This window comes from Dermacentor albipictus, chromosome 2 (assembly GCF_038994185.2).
Source record: "Dermacentor albipictus isolate Rhodes 1998 colony chromosome 2, USDA_Dalb.pri_finalv2, whole genome shotgun sequence".
Classification (NCBI taxonomy): domain Eukaryota; kingdom Metazoa; phylum Arthropoda; class Arachnida; order Ixodida; family Ixodidae; genus Dermacentor; species Dermacentor albipictus.
This window is the reverse complement of record NC_091822.1, coordinates 10,020,738-10,037,424: the sequence shown is the minus strand read 5'-3', so window position 1 is coordinate 10,037,424 and position 16,687 is coordinate 10,020,738. Positions and strand designations below refer to the sequence as shown.

General features: G+C 50.6%; 1 protein-coding gene across 7 annotated transcripts in view; it reads left to right on the top strand.

The window, feature by feature from the left end:
• The window catches only part of LOC139055867 (calcium-activated chloride channel regulator 2-like), a 363,039-nt gene that overhangs the window by 245,659 nt on the left and 100,693 nt on the right, over positions 1 to 16,687 (top strand). For all 7 annotated transcript variants that reach the window (XR_011511953.1, XM_070533443.1, XM_070533442.1 and 4 more), the window contains one exon: positions 9,923 to 10,028. Coding sequence is in view for 6 of the 7 variants with exons in the window: in XM_070533443.1 (XP_070389544.1) it covers positions 9,923 to 10,028 (106 nt within the window). In the remaining variant the exon portion in view is untranslated. The remainder of the gene's footprint in view (positions 1 to 9,922; positions 10,029 to 16,687) is intronic.

Genomic DNA, 16,687 nt, shown 5'->3' with positions numbered 1-16,687 from the left:
GCGGACGGTGTCGTCGCGGAGAAAAGTGTGCGAGCACGTTGCCAGATCCTTGAAGACGAAGGGGGCGGTCTTACAGTGGTGAGCTGCAGGTGACGGGCGGAGGGTAGCGATAGTGCGTCGGAGCCGGGCGATGAAATCGGTGGAATCTGACGTCGCGGTGGTGGATGGCAGTGCAGCGAGAAATTCGCCTGGGAGGCGGAGAGGTTCCCCGTAGACGAGCTCTGTTGGTGTAGCCTGAATGTCGGGCTTAAAGGTGGCGCGAAGACCTAGGGTGACGGCTGGGATGGCTTCAGGCCAGGTTGAGTCTGGGTGGCACATGATGGCTGCTTTGAACTGTCGGTGGAAACGCTCGATCATCCTGTTGGCGCATGGGAGGTAGCTGGTGGTCCGCGAGCGTTCGAACCCGATGGTCAGCTCGAGCATCCGGAAAAGGTGCGATTCCAACTGCCGTCCTTGGTCGGTGGTGACACGGCGAGGGGGCCCGAAGCTGGCAATCCAGCCGGCGAAGAAGGCCAAGGCGACGTCATCCGCAGTGATTCCCTCGAGGGGCCATGCCTCAGGCCATCGAGTGTACCGATCGATGGCAGTGAGGCAGTAGCAATAGCGTCCAGCTGGAGGCAAGGGCCCTATGATGTCAAGGTGGACGTGTTCAAACCGACCAGAGGTCTGGGGGAATGCGCCGAGTGGTGAAGTGACATGCCTGGTCACTTTAGCACGCTGGCATTGAATGCAGGAGCGCGCCCAAGTGCGGCAATCCCGCTGCATGGAGGGCCAGACGTAGCGGTCAGCCACGAGGCGTGCAGAGGCGCGTATGCCGGGATGGCTGAGATTATGTAGCTGGTTAAAGAGGCCACGGCGATGGGAAATGGGCACGTAAGGCCTACTTCGTGCTGTTGACATGTCGCAGTAGATAGTGTTTGTCGATTCAGGTATTGGGACTTGCTGCAGTTGTAGCGAGGACCCGCCCTTAAGAAGCTCCTGCTGTTCATTGTCCGTAGTCTGAGCCTCGGCGAGGACATCAGCTGTTGTCTGTGAAGGGCTAATAGCTGCCACACGTGAAAGCGCGTCGGCGACCACGTTGTCCTTCCCGCTGACATGTTGGATGTCGGTGGTAAACTGGGCGATGAACGAGAGCTTGTTCTGCTGAACCGGTGGGAGTTTGTCGCGGCGCTGAGAGAAGGCGTAAGTCAGAGGTTTATGGTCGGTGTAGATAGTGCAGTGTTGTGCTTCGAGAATGTGGCGAAAGTGCTGAACTGCTTCGTATATCGCCAGAAGTTCTCTGTAGTAAGCTGGCGAACTCGACAGCGCGGGGGTCGTGGTTTCGTCGGTGGGACTGGCCGCAGAAGGGGTCGTTTTGCGAGCTGAGAGTTTCTTGGAGAAGAACGCCAAGGGATGCCAGGTGTTGTCTACGTGCTGCTTAACGGCTGCGCCTACGGCGATGCTAGAAGCGTCCGTGAAGAACCCCAAGAGAGCGTCTGGCACAGGATAGGAGAGAAGTGTGGCGGTGCAAAGAGCAGCTTTACATTTTTCAAAAAGTTCTCTTAAAGCCGGTGTCCACGTGATGGGTTGGTTTCCTCGTAGACCAGCCAAGGCATCACGGAGGGGAGCCTGGTACTCGGCTGCGTGTGGCAAGAAACGCCTGTAAAAGTTCAGCATGCCGAGGAAACGGCGAAGGTCTTTAGCGGTGGTTGGTTGAGGGTAATTTTGCATGTCTGAGATGCGTTCAGGTAAGGTTCGAGTTGCCTCTGATGAAACTTCATGGCCGAGGAATTTGACGACTGAAGCGCCGAGCATGCTCTTTGGGACATTGACGAGAAGGCCGTGGTCATCGAGGCGTTGGAAAAGCAGACGAAGGTGCTTGTGGTGTTCGTCGGCGTTGCGGGAACAGACCAATATGTCATCAAGATAGACGAAGCAGAAGTCGAGGCCGCGGACGACTTCGTCGATGAAGCGTTGAAAGGTTTGTCCAGCGTTCCTCAGGCCAAAGCTCATGAAGGGAAACTCGAACAAGCCGAAAGGAGTGATAATTGCAGTTTTCGGGACGTCGTCTGGATTGACGGGTATCTGCGTGTAGGCCTTGACCAAGTCTAACACGGAAAAAAACGTGGCAGCCAGAAATGCGATGTGCGAAGTCCTGTATGTGGTGAACGGGGTACCTGTCCGGAATTGTGCGGGCGTTGAGGGCACGGTAGTCCCCACAGGGCCACCAGCCTTCGGTCTTCTTAGGGACGAGGTGAAGTGGTGAGGCCATGGGGCGTCGGAGGGGCGGGCGATTCCCTCCTGGAGCATGGCTTCGAACTCTGCTTTGGCTATGCGCATGCGGTCCGGGGCAAGGCGACGGGCGCGACAGAAAACCGGGGGCCCTGGGGTGGTCTGGATGTAGTGCAAGGTGGTGTCTTGCACGCGGCGTGGCAACCCGCTTGGGCGCGTCAAACCGGGAAATTCGCCGAGGATGGCGTGGTACGGTGAATTATGTTCGACGCTGAGTACTTTGATGCTAGGCTGGTGGGTAGTCGTTCGCTGTCCTGGCGCAGAATGTCCCGTTGTCGCGTCGATAAGACGGTCGTGGCGGCAGTCCGGAAGGAGGTTGTAGTGCGCCAAAAAGTCTGAGCCGATGATTGGCTCTGTGACGTCGGCGACGACAAAATTCCAATGAAGGTCACGGCGTAGGTTTTTAAGCTGGACGTGCAGGCGGAGCGAGCCGTAAAGGCCCGTTTATAGTCCGACGTTCTCGGCGCGCGGGCGAGCGTCGTTCGCGGTCAGTCACGCTACGTCGGTTGCGCTGCGCCAGCCGAGATGTCATCCCCTCTATACTTCAACGCGCGCGCCGTAGGCTGCTATCTTCGAAGCATGCGCAGAAGGTTCACCAAGTCGCGCGCCGTCCGCAAAAGCCGTCTGCGGAGTTGTGTTGGCGCCTTTTTCTTCGCGCGCAGTGCATTTTGGTGCGAGAGTTCCGCCGACTTCGACGCGCGAATGGCTCCGGAGCCAAATCGGCGCCGGGCCCGCCGGGGCGCGTTGGAAGCCGCCGGTTACGTTAGCTGCGCCGGTGCGCCCGACTATAGAGGTGTCGTTTTCGCCGACGTGACGTAGCATGCGCGCTCACGCGCGCTCGCGCACGCCACGTTACGTTGGCGAAAACAACTCCTTCTATAGTCCGACGCACTGCAGCGCCGACGTAACCGACGGCTGCCAGCGCGCCCCGACGGGCCCGGCGCAGGTTTGGCTCCTGCTCCATTCGCACGCCGGCGCCGCCGACTGCGTCGACCCACAATGCATTGCGCGCGAAGAGAAAGGCGCCAACACAACTCCGCAGACGGCTTTTGCGTACGGCGCGCGACTTGGCGAAAGTTCTGCGCATGCTCCGAAGATAGCAGCCGACGGCGCGCGCGTTGAAGTATAGAGGGGATGGCATCTCGGCTGGCGCAGCGCAACCGACGTAGCGTGACTGACCGCGAACGACGCTCGCCCGCGCGCCGATAACGTCGGACTATAAACGGGCCTTAAGTTTTGATAGTGGGCCGGTTTGCCGCGCTGAGCTCGAAAGACGTAGAAGGACGGGGACTTTGAAGGTGGGCTCGCGGGTAGCAGCAAATGTCGGAACCGCTGTCGACAAGGAAACGCTGCTTTGTAATTTGGTCGGTGACGAAGATGCGACGGCCTCCAGGTTGGCAGCTCGCAGCCGTGGCTACGAGCTGCCGTTGGCGTTTCCTTGATTTATAGCGGAGCAGGGTGGTAGACTTTGCCGTGCTCTGTCCCCGAAGCGTCTATGGTAGTAACACCGGTCGTCGTCACCAGGCTGCTGCGACGGGGTAATGTCCTGGCCACGGCTTTGCGAGTGGCGCGTCGGCAAGCGTTGATCCAGGCGTCGTTTAATGGAGCTGAGCTGTCGGTTGATATCATCGATACGCCGCGCAAGCTCTATGGTGTTCAGCGGTGCGGCGACAGCCTGGACGGTGGGCGATAACGGCAGCAAAGAGACCTCGATGACGCGATCAGCGATCCCGGCGAGTTGGTCGAGAGGTAGCGTAAGCTGAGCCTGCAGAATTGCCTGGACGTGCGGTGGAAGTCGTTCAAGCCAAAGTGCTCGCAGTAAGGAATCCTGGACTTCCATGTTGCCCGCGAGAGCACGCATGTGGCGGAGGAGCTGCGAAGGCTTGCGCTCGGCAAGTTCTGCGGACTAAAGTTGTCGCACCTTCTGGTCGTCCGAGAGTGACAGGCGGCGAATGAGTTCCGTCTTGAGGTGTTCGTAAAGGTTGGCCGTTGGTGGATTGGCAAGGATATCCCGGACCTCGCTGGCGTAGCGGGCATCGAGGTTGGCGAGGACATAATCGTAGCGGGTCCGGTCTTGTGTGATGTGCGCAAGAGAGAACTGGGCCTCGACTTGGGCGAACCATACCTCGGGCGAGTCGGCCCAAAACGGCGGAAGCTTGACAGCGACACGCCAGACGCCATGCGGGGCAGCGTGCGGGATGCCATCTGCCGGGGTTGTGGCGTCCTCGGCGGAGCCGGCAGGATGCTGCTGCCCGGAACCATTGAGCTGGTCGTGCCGTTCCTGAAGCTGTTGCTCTTGCCTCTGGATCACCTCTTGCTGCGTGTGAAGCTGTCTGTTGAGAAGTTCCAGCTGTCGTTGAAGGGCGTCTTGTTCGTCCATGGCGATGCGTTGTTGTTCGTTGTCCGGGTCACCAGATGTGGGATGTCGTGTCTGCCGAAGGACGAATCCCAACATAAAAACGTAACGCTTCTTTATTCGACTAACGATGGCAGCGGACGGGTATAGCAACGCTACGTTCGTCCCAGTAGCGGAAGGTAGAAGGCGGCTTTCCTCAGCCAGGCAGCCTGTTTTTATAGCCACCGTCGGTGACGCATACCTCGGGTGACATGGCGGTGGCGCTATGCTTTATCGACCATGCAGTCCAGCGTGCAGCTGTGTTATGCTGGGCCAGATGATAAGATGGAAGGTGCGCAGAAATATGCGCAGAGTGTGTCGCCACAGCTTCATCATCAGCGGCTTAAACGCTCATTTAATCAAATAGGGATTTTTTGAGGAAATGGCATAAAGATGAAGGAGATGAAGCTCTTGCTGCATTAAAGTTAGCAACGGGCATTGTTGGTTTAAGCCTAGAAAACAAGAATATTTCGAGGTCACGTTGCTGCCAATACGGGCCGACACCACGTATCGACGACAGGGCATCACGCTGTCGATGCACGCGGCAGGTTACTGAATAATGAAAACAGGAAATATGGCTGTTTTTCACTTCTCGCAATTTTTATACGCAAAAAACAAGGCACCCGCCCCATGGCACTTATTTTTTACAACAGCGACCATGCCACGTGAACTTACACGACTGTCTGTGAAAAATTGATTTTGAGAGCAGTGTTACCCCGTGTGTAGATAGTCGAGATAGACATCAATTGAAAGCTAAGTCCCCGGACTACATACCCTGCAGCAACTTTTGCGATAGACGCCGTAGTTTTATCCCAGCTACCGATATTGTCTCGAAAATAGACTACAAATTTTCGTCGTTCCCATAGGCTTCTATTGCTGAATCTTTAACCACTGTGGTAACAAAATTCTTGCTTGCCAGAGAGTGATCACTGCATTTGGCTCGTGCGGATTGTCTTCCAGAACATCTCTGTCACCTGCCTTTGTTAATAATCGACAAGCAGCTTTTGCTCGCGAAAAACCCGGTCATTATATTAAAGACGCGCTAGCTTCGTGCCGGGGCTGCTTGGGGCGCTAGTTGTTACGTGTCCAAAAAAGCTTGATAAGATTCACGCAGTGAAGAACTTTCCTGTACGCGGCTCAGCAAAATATGTGCGCAGCTTCATGGGCTTATGCTCCTATTTTCGTCGGTTTGTTAAAAAACATTTGCGGATATCACCCGGCACTGACTGACCTTATAAAAAAGGACACGGCGTTCTTTTGGGACAATAAACAAGCCGACGCCTTCGACACCCTCATCCGCTGGCTAACAACGGCTTTGATATTAGGTCACTTTGGTCCATCGCCACCAACTCAAGTTCGCACACGCGCTAGTGCTAAGTTTCGCCACTTCGTGGCGAAACTTGCTCGTACGATGGATTCCTTAGTTCAGGGCTCCATTGACTCGCACCACACCACGTGCCCGCCGGATCAGCTGTCGCTGCGCTTGCGTGTCTAAACTGGTCAGCGCAGTCTCCCAGAAGGAAGGTCAAGGAATAGTGGAGGAACCCGGAGGGTCTGGGAAATGATGTACTCTAGGCTTTGCGCCACAAAAGGGACAGTATGAGGGATATTGTGTGGGGTGTAAGAGCTGAAGATAAAAACACCGTGAAATAAATTAGGTTGAAGCTGTCGCGACGCGACGCAGTCTTCTCAATCAATGTTTGTGTGCGTGTGGGGGGGGGGGGTGAGTGTCTCCTGCGTTTTCTGTAATGTTGTAGAGCTTTAGTGTAGTTCCATGGTTCGGCCGATGTGTCTTCTGCATTGGACGGCTCTTCCAATGAAGCCCAGTTAGTGAGCTCTCGGGCTACCGCATAACCGTGTACATTACCATGGAGAGAGGCATGCGCAGCAGTCCAGATGATACGCACCCTGGGTAACGCTGTGGGGCTTAGTAACGTAAGGATGCGGTGTCTTTAGGATGTCACCATTCCTTTTGCCAAAGTCCTGCAGGTGGTCTGTGCATCAGTGGCCACTGTGATAGGTCAATCTGGTGCTGCTATGGTTGAAGCGTGTACGATGGCTAGGGGGACAGCAGCCCCTTCTTTCTTGCCATCCCCACAGTGTTTAGCGTGGCAGAAGCCCTCAGAATGTCTCTATCTAGTATGACATGACAGTGAGTACGTCTCTGTGGGTACAGAGCCACGTCGGTGAAGGGACCGGTGTGTCCGAGTGTCCGATGTGCCATTGCCATTGAGTGGAGCCAGGGCTTGTGCTCTTGCCTATCTTCGGCCTTTACGACGGGCAGGGTGCATATTCCGGGGAAGTGGGGCCGCGTGAATTTTGTTTCGGAAGCTAAACGCAAGAAGTGTGTGGTCTTCCTGTTGTGGTTTTCTTGGTGTTTCGTATCCCAGCAGGCATAGAATGAGGCACCCTTGCATTGCTCGTTGGAGCCGTTGGAACTGGCTGTCAAGGTGACCTTCGACTTTTTCGCAGATAGTGTTGCGCACCCAGACTCGTAGTAGGTGCTTCGTGGACGCACTTTGGGGTACTCCCCGCGCTGTCTTTAGTGCATCTCGGTCTGAGTGAAGATATATGATAGGGGAGGTGGTAGGTTAATCTGCTAATTATGAGGGCTTGCACGTTTAGGAATACATCTTTTTCGTGGAGTCCTTGTCGGCGTTTTGTAATGCGCTTTATCGTGTGTGTTACTTGGGTGATATTTTGGCGGAGTATGTGTAGGGCATGTGTGGCCCCCCTTTGTATTGTATGTGAAGGCTTAGTGCACGTTGTCTGTCTACCCTTGTACTTAGGTTGCCACTGAGATACGATATGATGGTTGGTAGAATATCGGTCTTGTTGCATTTATTGAATGCAAGTAGGAGCTCCGACTTCTCAGCTGCGCAGGTGAGTCCTCCGGCTGTTGCATACTCTTGCACTACGTTTACTGCTTCGTGTAGTACGTCTTGAATGGCGCCGGCCAGCACTGTGGTCACCTAGATTGTTACTCGATCGGCGCAGAGGGCGTGCTGCATGTTCGGAAGTTTTTTTGAGGAGCAGTGGTAGCTTTGCCATCGCCATGTTGAACAGAGAGGGTGAGAGACCAAACCCTGGGGAGTCCCTCGGACAAAAAGCTTTATGATATCTGACCGAATTTCAGCCACGCCGATGATGGCCATGCGGTCAGAACGAAAGGTTCGGACATAATCATAGATGCGTTTTCCAAATCGGGAGGATCCAACATTGTTTAGGATGAGGTCGTGCGAGACGTTGCCGAAGGCCCCGCCCCTTTGAGGTCCAACGCCAGAATTGCTGTTTTTATGCGAAGCATATTACGAGGGCTCAACCCAGCTCCTCAGGCGCGGCGGTGACCATGAAATCACGTGACACCGTGACGTCACGACAGAGGAGAAGTGGCTTTGGCTCAACTCTTGCAAGACGGGCTGGGTGGGAATCGAACCAGGGTCTCCGGAGTGTGGGACGGAGACGCTACCACTGAGCCACGAGTACAACGCTTCAAAGCGGTACAAAAGCGCCTCTAGTGAATGCGGTGTTGCCTTAGAAACGCGCTGTTTCTAAGGCGTGCGTCTCTTGCTCAGGCGCACATTTCGTTGCCGCGCCGAACGCTGCTTTGCTCGACGCTCACCGCGTCCAATGCGGGGCGCGTAGTCGCTGCCCTGTAGCCCATTGTCTTACACCCCTTGGCGGGTCGACGGGAACGCTGTCGCGTTCCACTCTTGAAGGCGAAGAAGTAATGCATGAGTTGTTTCTTCGTCTAGCCGAACCAAATATAGCCAAGCAACAGCAGTTCACCAGGCTAAACAGTGGTTCAACAACTAAAATAAAGGCTAGTATGCTTCGCATCCTGGGCTTAACCTTACCTAAGCCACAGCCATTTTTTTTTTAGCTGTACTGGGACAATGCAGAACATTTTTCTTAAGTTGCAAGAGTGTGTCCTGCGCTGACAGACCTAGTCGATAGCCGAATAAGGTATTGGGAAAGAATTGGTACGCTTCTTGATAAGGCTGGAGGCGCATGAGAACTGCATGCCCGAAGAGTTTGCCGATACACGAAATCAGGGAAATGTGCCTTACAGTTCGGAGGGACAATGGTTTCCCGGGTTTCAGAATTAAGGTAATATTGGCGTGCCGCCATTACTGCAGAAGCGTTCGGTTTTTCCAGTAGTCGCTGTAGTATGCAGTGAATTGCCATGTGGCCTGATCGTCGAGGTTGCGTAGTAGCGCATAGTGAATGCTGTCTGCTCCGGGTGCCGTGTTACGTCTTATACCATGTAGGGCTGCCCTCACTTAGGTCTCTGTAATATCACTGTGCAATTGTGTTTCTTCCTCGTCTGGATAGTTTTTGCACTGTGGTCGGTGACCTGTAGCAATGTATCTCTGTTGCAGTGTTTGGAGGAGACCGTAATTATCAATTTTTTCTTTGTAAATGATAGTGCGGACGGTGTTGGTTGTGCGCATTTTTTGTGCGTTGGGTTTAGTGGTCGTCTGAGGAGGGCCTAGAAGCTGGTGGTACAACGGTGCAGCCAACTAGCTCTGAGATGATTACCGCGTGTTGACAACGAGTATGATTCCCATAATAGGACGCATACCCACAAGGAGCATCAGCCATAATGCGACTCCACACTTTGATATTATAGTGATTTCAGTACAATGACATGCACCCAACGGATGATCGGTCATGAAGCGGCTTGCACATTTAAACTAAGTGAGATGAAATGAGAAAAAATAATCAAACCGAAAACTGGCACAGCGCAACATATGTGGTGCTGTACCAGTTTTATAATGCAATACCAACTAGACCAATCCTCAATCCTAGTAAAGCAAAACCTAAGATTTCTCACATTGTACATGTGAGCGAGAGCACATGCGCACGCTAGTTTCTTTTACGCCAAGAGAAGGAAGGCAATGGGCACATTTATAATATTTTTTAACCTCTGAATAAATGCTTCGCTTCCCATGATTCCAACGTGTCCTTTAGATCGGTGAAATCCTTTTTTTTTTTGCCATTCCTCCAAATGTACCCGCGAACAGGGCACTATTGTGGTCCTCCACTGCCCTATTCGATTAGGATACTTGAATGCACATAGATATTTGGCCAGTCATCATGCATTACTATCCTCTACGACTGATGATTCAGCACGAAGCTGATACGCGCTTAAAGACCTCTTGCCAAGATTATTCTTTTTGCCAGACTAAGGTTGTTAGCTAGAAAGTGCGGCATCCGCACAGGTGGCAATCGCCGTGTCCTCTTCGTGCACAGGATCAGCGGACCATCGCCTTTGCAGCCAACCAACTTCAGAGTGGTGCGCTCTGGTTCCCGACCCGGACGTCTGGTGCTTGTCATGGATGTTTCTGCAAGCATGGCAGTAAGTATCAATATTGAAGTAGCCTCACAATAAGGCAATGAGAATAAACACAGTGGATACAGAAGATACTGGTACTAAGCTAATACACAGCTTTGCTTTCTCGCATTTTGATTATCCATAACATGCTCTTTTTTGGTCGTGAAAATTTCTGTAGAAAAGTAACATTTCAAATCGGGCCATAAAGCAGCTTAAACTTTTGTCGCTGTCGATGTCATTAAAAGTCGGTTTTGCCCGCAAGGCGAAGCATTGATTGCGATAGCAAAGTAGTGGACAGCTATGCCAACAAAGGATAGTAGTTTTATCGCCCGCCTAAACTAGCGAACATAGACTCTAACTAGACTGACAAACATAGAGTCACGCGCGCACTAGCAAACATTAGCACATCTCACTCAATGACCAAGGGAACTCGCTGTCAAAATACGCGGCGAAAGCACAGCGCATGGGCGGGCTCTGTGGCCCTCGTAGATGGCTTTCAAGATACCCTGGCGAGCGCCTGGAATAGAACGCGCCCCTTCCCTCCACGGCCTCCCCGCGCGAGATGGAGCCGCGATCGCCGGCTCGCGCGCTCTCACTCGCGCATAAGCGTGGCGACAATTTTATCGCATTTGGACTTTAAACGGAAACTTACGGTGATGCCAATGGCAACGCCGGCGGGAGAAATGCGCCCGGAGCGTCCATATAAATGAATAATAATCAATTTGACAAAATTGTGAGGAGTCGTTTGGTAGCGGCATTGCGAAGCTGCAACCCAGGTATTGGATTTTTCGAGCTTCAAATTTTCACCGTACTGCGTGTTTCCACTACATCTTTCTGTGATTGAAACGACAAGGGATTCAAAATTGCTTTTTCTGACCAAGCATTATAGCAGTGGGGGGCATAGGAATTTGTGCCATAATCACCAATATGGTTACTGATTTACAAATGACACTGTATTTTATTATGCATTTTATTATGCATTATGCATTTATTATTATTATGTGTGAGAATACATACATGGGCGTTCCATTTACTTTTCAGCTTCAATTCATAAAATGGCAGTCTCTTAATAAAGTAAGTAGAACACAGTGCATTTTTACCTCAAGTCTCATGGCGTATATCGCGAAGCACGTGTCATCTCTATAGTTATTTCCAGGAGGATGTGCCTTACAAACTCACCCGTTGCAATGCCCAAATTCTAATATGTATGTACATGTACTAAAGTAATTATTTATAAAGTTCGGTGATTTTTGTAAGCTAGTCGATTCTTCATTTAAATTTTTCGTGGGAGTAGTGTCCGACGCTTCGAGTAATCAAGCGCAAGGACTACAATGCGGCTCTCTTCTTGAGGCGAGTAATAAAAGTTCTATATGGTTTTAGAAAAATACTCTGTGTATGTCGCGGGTTGGAATTCCCTCAGCATCACAGAAGATATACAGCATTCTTTTTTGTCATTGAAGAGGGGCCGATAACCCGCGGCACATACAAACTGGTAAAAGTTCCCATCAAAGGGATTCCTTGAATTGCGCCCACATACCTGTGGCCCACTTGTGGCAAAAGAGGTCCATTGAAAAGCGCCACGCTTCCAGTGGCGCACATGCCGAGCAGCCCACGCTGGTCCGACGGTGAGGTTCGAAGCCTGTTCCCGCACTATTGCAAGTGGCTTGATGCTGTACCCATTATACCAGTAGCCACGCAGTGACTCAAGTTGGCTGGAAAACAGTTAGAGGTCCAGTCAGTCAGATTGGCAGAGAGTTAATCTCTAAACGTGAGTAAAGTTTCCTAATAATGCATGCTAATCACATTAGATCACGTACTAGGTGTTCCTTCGAAGACATTAGGTAATTTTGATAAACTCGTGTGATAGAATCATGATTTTAACCCTTGAGTTGTACTGCTCAAGAAGTGGATATTATTGCCATTATAAATGCAAATGCCTGATTAGCCAGTTAGCAAAAAAAATTTGTTAGGTACTTTACGGCCGAAATTGCAATTTACGAATCGCAGCAAGAGATATCGCAAGGTGGATTGGATGGAATGATTTACGGATTCAATAAAATATTCCGAACTTAACAAAGAAATTAATTGACCGTCCTGTTACTTTCGTGCTTCAAGGCATAAGCGGTGGCACAAAAGGGATATCATGAAAATCATGTCATATACACCAAATTCTTTTCAAGTAGGTATTCCTTGCGGGCTAAACGGTACAATTTGCAAATCACAATATGTACCGTAAGACAATTAGTAAAAAAATGCATTCAATTGAATTTTATTCATTATACGATTTGAATTTCGATTTTTTGTGCAAGTTATGCTGGCCTTTTGGCGTAGCCCACCCCAAGGACTAGAATTGTGGAATCGCTGACAGACAAGTTAGAAATATTGCTGTCTTCGCAGGAACACCTGGCAAACTGGATTCTTCTTCAAGCGCTAGTGGGTTCTTTCAGCACCGCAAATGCTCTAGCGAAGTACTGCGCCAAAGGATACGTTAAAGCAAGCATACATTTCTCCTACCAATATAAAGGAACGAAATATTAGTTTCGCGTCAGGAGTGACTTCGCAGTTAGGGCATAGCCCTTTATGTGCTTGAGAGGGGTCGCCTAATGAAACTTGAAATTTTATAAGCTTCGTTCTGGCTGAACACAAAAAATGCGGCAGAGCCCATCAGCACGAATTTAGACATTAATGCGATGAGATTTGAAGCAATGTATTACTAATACCCCGTGCTGCCACCACGTACACGCGTCTTGTGTGAGGCGTATGCAGACGAGCTCCTGTTTAGAGCTTCCCTATGGACACGTTGCGCCATCTACCGCAGTGACTTCCCCACGTGACGCGTGGTAAGGTTATCTAAATACATATGACGCCAGTTCGACTCCACCCAGCACCGAAATTCAATTAATTTTTCTTCATCATTGAACAGCGGCACCTACCCAGAGGTCCGAGTTGGAGAGAAACACGCCTACTGTAGGGGCCCATTACAACTAGGCCGGGCAAACATGTTTGCTGTCAATATAGTCTCCGAGCGCAAAACGATGATGCCTCTTCGGTCTGCACTCATGAAATCATGCGAACGTACGATGGAAGAGAACTTTCACGTGCAGGAATCGTGGCTTGTTGCAGCTGGTTCCCTACTTCAGTCCTTATGAGTTTGTCAGAAATGCTGCGCCAGAGGTTGAAAGGCGTCAGCAGACGGCCCGTAGAAATGTGGCCGCCGTGGCCGGGTTCCCATCCCGCGACTTCTTGCTTAGCAGCCCACCACCATAGCCATTCAGCAACCACGTCGGGTAATCTTTAGATTCACCATGGTTATTTGCAAATTTGGTCTTGATGGAATGCCTTGTCAATTCGCACAGAGATAACGGTTTTTATATACACGTGTAGTGCATTGGATGGTTCTGCGCAGGTTAATCTTATCTGTATAATATATGCGTGTTTCTATGCAATAAATTGAAATTCGAGTTGACGCTCTTTCTCTACCTTCTTCTTTCCACTTCGTTTTGTTGCGCCACAACCCACATTTCCAGCATGAACCAACTAGCTCAACATCGCACTCTACAAGTTCATTGAAGAGCGGCACGTATGTACGTAGTAAAACACATTGCCGAAATGTGTTAACTGATGACTGGCACATACACAATGTCACATACCCAGTGTTCCAAGTTGGCCTGACGATTGATTTAGAACCGGTTCTATCAGCACATCCACCCGATGCTTAGAGACATAGATAGGCCGATAGTTAGACTCGTTTAATTGCGCGAAGTATCGTAAGAAGGGAAATTGCTTCTATGCTGGCTTTCTCCAGGTAAATAGGATTCCCCATTAACAAGCGCGTTCAGAGTGGCTAACCTGCTGTTAAAGAATTACAGAAGTCGGATTTATCACTGTGTTCCAGTGGGTACCTTCCCATATCAGCGTAGCCAGCAAGGAGGTCACTGGAAGTCTAGTACGCCGAGTGCTGCCATTGAAGTAAACGAAGGAGACTCTCCGGTATGTAAAAAGAGACACGAAGAAGGCCATTTTAAGCCGCTTCTGTTCATTGTGGTCTCCACCACGTCAGCCTTGTGTGAATATGGCACAGAACTGATGCGTCTGTATGAGGTCAGCGTCCGTACACGGTCAGCACAAACCCGAGCTTGGCAGGGCAAACAAGACTTGGTGCATCATCGACTTGTGTGCATTGTTGATATCTTGGTGAAATTAAACATTACTTACTAAAGGGTGTTCAAATAGAGCCACAACGTGAGATAATATATTCTATCTCAGTAGTTCATTGCAGCACTGTGGAGGCTGCAGGACATTTTATCCAATGGGATGGCATAACACCCCTCAAGATATTTTCATCCGTACCGCGTCATCTGCTCAGCGTCTACTATGCCATCCGGCATGGTTGGTGGACTGGCACAAGAAATGTTTAAAACCAGAAACCGTAAAATGGGTTTTCTTGAATGCGACAGCAGGGCCCCCTTTCTCCGCGGTTCCTTGCAGCCCGATTGGCCAGCAGCAATGGCGAAGGCCAGTATAAATGCCGCATCATAGCTCGGCGTCTATTTGGCGTTTGCTCGCCACCTCCATCACGTACCATACTAGAGCGGAGTAGTAGATTAACGATGAAGTGATAAAATAGGTCTCAATAGTGCACAGCGTCGTCAATTTGTGGCCAGTGCCTAATGCTGTGGCTACATCTGCTAACCGGAAATGAAATCACTTTTAGGGCTCGCCATCACGTCTATAGTCCTAACAGTGCCGAATTAGACATCTGATCTGAATAATAACGACAAAATGCATACCTGATGCCTTGCTCTCAGCGTGCGATTACACAAGCGATTACTGCTGTCACGGCAGAGAGGCAATAACAAGCGCAAGTTGCGATTTAATCGGGTGGTGTGTTGTGGTGTGGTTGCTATTACGGTTACAGGCGGTAAACGACACAGGGGCGCTATAACGCAAAACTATTCCATTCTTTTCTATTCCAACTCTGCCATCAGCCCACTGCGATTGGTCAAAAAAAGTTTTTGTACCACTCCCACTTCACCTGTCTGCCATGCGACGTCACGGAAACTGCTATAGCTCCCCATCTGATATGACATGTACACGCTGATTATGCATAATTTGACTGAACAAAACAAAATTAGTTATTTCTGATTAGACGCCCTTCTTCCATTAGTACTCGGCTATTGATCAAAAGTTTTTCGGCTGCACCCACTTCACCTGCCTCTCACGCGATGTCACAAAACCGCAAAAACTTACCACGTCAAATTGACGCATATGCGTTGACGATGCATTCATATGCCGAACAAAACAGATTTTTTTTTCCGCATAGCCGCAGGCTGTCCTGTTCTGAAAGGAATTAAATATGACTGCCACCGATCGCTCCGGCCTTGCCTACTCGGCCCTGCAGGAGACCATAGGTTTATTTGCGCGTAATAAATCCTTTTGCGTGGATGTGGAACGTTTTCGAGAAACTTTTGGCACGTTTACGACCTAGTTCTGCCAACTCTTCTTTGCTGAGTATCCGTTTTAGCGTAATTCTTATGCTTCCGTAGCATGCCGTCGCGATTGTCGACGAGCCACCACAAACTAAGTAAGAGAAAGCGAACCAATCACAGACGCCTGCACCACCCTCTTGATCCGGTTATCGATATTCAGTGCAGTGGCTCGGCCCCATCGAATCACTTTCCACTTAAGCGCGCTCCTTGCCTCTTGTGAGCGAATTAGATAAGACAAGCCGCTCAGTGCAGGCGATGTTATTCGTTTTTCAAGCAAACCAAAGTGATCTCCTATGAACGAGGGGAGCATTTGATTAGTTTGTTCAGGCAACCCTCCGGGTGACCGCCCGATGCTTGCGTCGCGGTTACGCAAATTTGACGTCAGGAGATTGGAATAAAAACATATTGGAATAGTTTTACGTGATACGGCCCCAGTTCTCCCGCCGTATACGAAATGCATGCGCAAAGGGAGGGACATGTTACGTATGGCTGTAATGCAGCACGTAGCAAGCAAAAATCCTTATCCCGCCAATAAGCAGGCAGTTCCGCCCAGAACTAAATTACGCTGCGCGGTGATATTGTCTTGTACACCTCGTGCCTTCGGAAGTGCTGCAAGGTACATGTGTGATAGAATATAGATGAACTGAAGTGCAAGACGGCACCACACTCAAATGCAAGTGATATTTTGTTCCCGCGATGACGTTGGATATTTAAAAGAGAGTTGCTTGGGCTCCTCCGCAAGTTCCTGCCTGATATAGGGTTTGAAAGTCAATGGTGAGCCGTGTGGATCGTCGAGATTTGCAAAACGCACACCACATTCAGCTCCGTGTTAACTTGTTTTTTGACACCTGTTGTTGTTAGCTGACTGTGTAATGTTTCATACCGGATCGTGTTTGTCAGGAGGCGTCCAGGTGGAGCAATTGCCAGCAATATTTACAAGTCTAGGTTGGCCTGCAGCAAGCAGCACCCCTCCTCCTCCTTCCTGCTAAAACAGTGACGCCAAAGTAGAGCTGCAGGAGAGAGTCAGCATATCAGCCAGCGTTCTGTTCAGACGTTCCGTTAATCCACTGGTGTGAGAGTGATACGCAGTGCTCTTGCGGTGAGAGCAATGCGTCAGCTGGAGAACGTCCTGCATAAGTTCGGCTGTAAATGCTGTACCGCGGTCGGTGATGACAACAGACGCTGCACCATGTC